Source organism: Anarrhichthys ocellatus, unplaced genomic scaffold, assembly GCF_004355925.1.
Source record: "Anarrhichthys ocellatus isolate YVR2014 unplaced genomic scaffold, GSC_Weel_1.0 scaffold6345, whole genome shotgun sequence".
In the NCBI taxonomy this organism is placed as follows: domain Eukaryota; kingdom Metazoa; phylum Chordata; class Actinopteri; order Perciformes; family Anarhichadidae; genus Anarrhichthys; species Anarrhichthys ocellatus.
Window position 1 is genome coordinate 1 of NW_022286319.1, and position 2,945 is coordinate 2,945.

Sequence of the window (2,945 nt, forward strand, 5' to 3'; positions counted from 1 at the left end):
CACTAGAGAGAATGCAGCTTTAACACATGAAGCTTTGACTTCACTCGCCCTGGTTTGACGTTGGCTTATTACTGAAGGTGCACTAGCATACATAGCTAATTCTGCAGCTGGAGATACCGCTAGCAGGGATTAAAGACGGTCTTTAGTGGTGGAAAAAAAAACTTATATTCCTGGACCCAAACACAACTTGTAAACTCAAACATCAGCATGCTAATGATGCTCAATGTCAATGAGCAAATGCAAAGCTTTGAATTTGGAATTTAGAATGTATAAATTATGATTGCGAACATGGTAAACATACCATCTGCTCATCTATGATTGTGGGATTGTCTCCACTCGGCTATAAACATTGCGGCGGCTGAGCCAGTTGTCGAGATATTCGGTCAAAACCACGAATGTTAACCTCATTCTGGTGCTAAAAGCCAGAATATTAAAGTCATTAAGATGCTTCGTCTGGCTTATGTCATAGGATTTGCAGGTATTTCATCATAAACCAAAGTATGAGATACATTTGAATATTGACCCGATGGTTTATCCACTGGATGAATGTCTGTTTGATGGATTGCTAGGAACTTTCGCACAGTTAGCAAGATCTTTCAGTAAAAGCTAAAGAAACCATCAACCCCCTCGTGGTGCTTGAAGAACAGTCAGTGGGTCCGCGTTCATGGTCGCCTCTGGGAACCATGAACGTGTGACTGAAGTATCTCAACAGCTGTTGGGTGGATCTCCATGACGTTTTGCAGAATGTGTGGCAGTAACTGTCCGACATCGCCATACCTAAATCCATGCTGCTAGCGTGACTACATCACTTCATGGGAAATATTTTAGTGAAACAATTATGAAATTATTATTAATTATTGAAAATTAAGAATGTCTGGAATGATATGAAGAAACTCAACGCTTTCTGAACTCCGTCAGAGTTCAAAATGCACAAATGTCTGAAAATAAGAAAAGCGTATATTGATGATTTGATCCTTGATTACCCAACAGGAACTAGGTCCCAGATCCAGGTCTCAGGGAAGAATGTCCTGACGGTCTCCTTCTTCTTCTTCTCCTCCTCCTCCTCCTCTTTACCTGTCAGCAGACCACCTGAGCTCTGTGACATCTTGTTGGCCATGGGGATCGGAGAGTCTACGTAGTCTAGGAACACATGAGTTTAAAAAAAAAGTCTGATTACACAACTAAACTTACCCAACGGACACCAGCTCCCAAATCCAGGTCTCAGGGAAGTATGTTCTAACAGTCTCCTCTGTATCTGCTTCTACGAACGTGTCCGCTTCAGCAGGAATCGTAATGTCCTGAAGCATTTCAATCCCACCTGATTCTTGAATTTGACAGTAAATCATTTCTTGTCGGGTCAATATGAATGGTACACATTAGTGGGAAATCATAAAACATACCGGAGTCATAGTATAACATTTCAGGGACCATTTTATGGCAGTTATGAGGTTTCTTCACATCAGAGTTGGTCACAATTTTGATTCCTATTTCCTAGAAAAGAGAAGAGAGAGACAGACAGACAGACAGAGAGAATGAAACCAAATACTAATAAGAGAAGCCTTCTATATGAAGTAATAGGATTTGGTCAGTACTGATGAACACAGAATGAAACGTTACCGGTTTTAAATGACCCAGATAAATATACAACTGACCACAAATGATATGATAAATGTCAACCTCTTTTTCAGCATTGTATTTCTTTAAAGCCAATCAAAATGTTCTACTTTAAAGATGCTGTAGACATCATTCTTCTGATTGGTCGGTCCAAAGTAGACCGAGCGCTTCGCTCGACCGGCTGCATCGACAATCTCCGGTTGTGGTTCGGGTATTGGCTCAGGGATGCAGGGATACGGCTCAGAGTCTTCCACCTCGTAGGAGTATCCCGACAGCTTCTGTAGAGGCAGCCGGCTGTACACCTGCATCGAAACACGCACGCACGCACGCACGCACACACACACACACACACACACACACACACACACACGAGCCGGGGAATAGTTACAACAATATGAACAACTATAGTAATAATAATAATAATTCTCAGATATCAAGGCATTCATCTTTTTACAATAAAACCTCCATGTTCAGGTGTTAAAAGCATCGATTGTTAACTTGGGTCAAACTAGCGCTGAAGATGGTGTCGTACAGAGTCGATGGTGAGCTCCTGCTCCGGCTGCAGCAGCAGGACGCTCTGGTCGATGGCCCTGACGGAGCACATGGAGCCTGAGTGAGCCTTCAGACTGAGCGTGGTCTTCTCCGCTGGAAGCTCCTGGAGAGAGGAGAACTTCAGGGACACCTGAACACAGGAGACACCAACGGTGGAGAGTCATTAGTCTCAGTTACTATAAAACTCACGGTTCAGATTGGCACAAAAGAAAACAAGGGAGCAAATGTAACTTATACCGATACTAATAACTGATCATTGATGATCAACAGAAACTAATCCCTTTGTTGTTTGATTAGAGCAGCTGGTCTACCATCGTCCCAAAAATCATTTCAACCGACCTGAAGTCTGAAAACATCAAAAATTCGAAATGTCATCCTTTTACTTTGTTATATTAATTTATAGTTTTTTTAAATGATAAGGAAATAAAAGATTGTAGTATTTTTATTGATTCAAATAAATCTCTTCATTATTATGTTTACTGAAGTATAGTAATGTGCTTAGAGCTCGTGTTACGAAGTTAAACAGCTCATAATTCATCTCTGATATCCGTTTTATATTCATGTGAAAACATCTCCTTCAAACTACTGGATTTATTCTAGTTTATCACCAAAACTACATTTTACAGATGACATGTGAACACATCATGATAACGTTATAATGTACCTTCAGCCAGTACTCATGTTCGCTGAGCAGAGCCTGAAGGCATCATCATGTAACTGAAGTGAACCTCCGTTGGTTAGCCGTTAGCGGTGCTGCTAACGTTACTAGCTCTCCTCCT

General features: G+C 41.3%; 1 protein-coding gene across 3 annotated transcripts; it reads right to left on the minus strand.

The window, feature by feature from the left end:
* Positions 1 to 6: 6 nt before the first annotated feature.
* LOC116380190 (alpha-2-macroglobulin-like protein 1) lies at positions 7 to 2,462 on the minus strand. 3 transcript variants are annotated; one of them, XM_031842133.1, is made up of 4 exons: positions 2,147 to 2,457; positions 1,725 to 1,916; positions 1,401 to 1,491; positions 7 to 1,140 (listed from the first exon to the last, which is right to left on the minus strand). In XM_031842133.1, the coding sequence occupies exons 1-4, from the start codon at positions 2,216 to 2,218 to the stop codon at positions 980 to 982; spliced, it is 516 nt and encodes a 171-aa protein (XP_031697993.1). In that variant the 5' UTR covers positions 2,219 to 2,457; the 3' UTR covers positions 7 to 979. The 3 variants fall into 3 exon arrangements, with proteins under 3 accessions (XP_031697993.1, XP_031697995.1, XP_031697994.1); XM_031842135.1 differs by lacking the exon at positions 7 to 1,140 and adding an exon at positions 1,147 to 1,318 and having other exon boundaries at positions 2,147 to 2,462; XM_031842134.1 differs by lacking the exon at positions 7 to 1,140 and adding an exon at positions 1,147 to 1,324 and having other exon boundaries at positions 2,147 to 2,462.
* Positions 2,463 to 2,945: the final 483 nt, after the last annotated feature.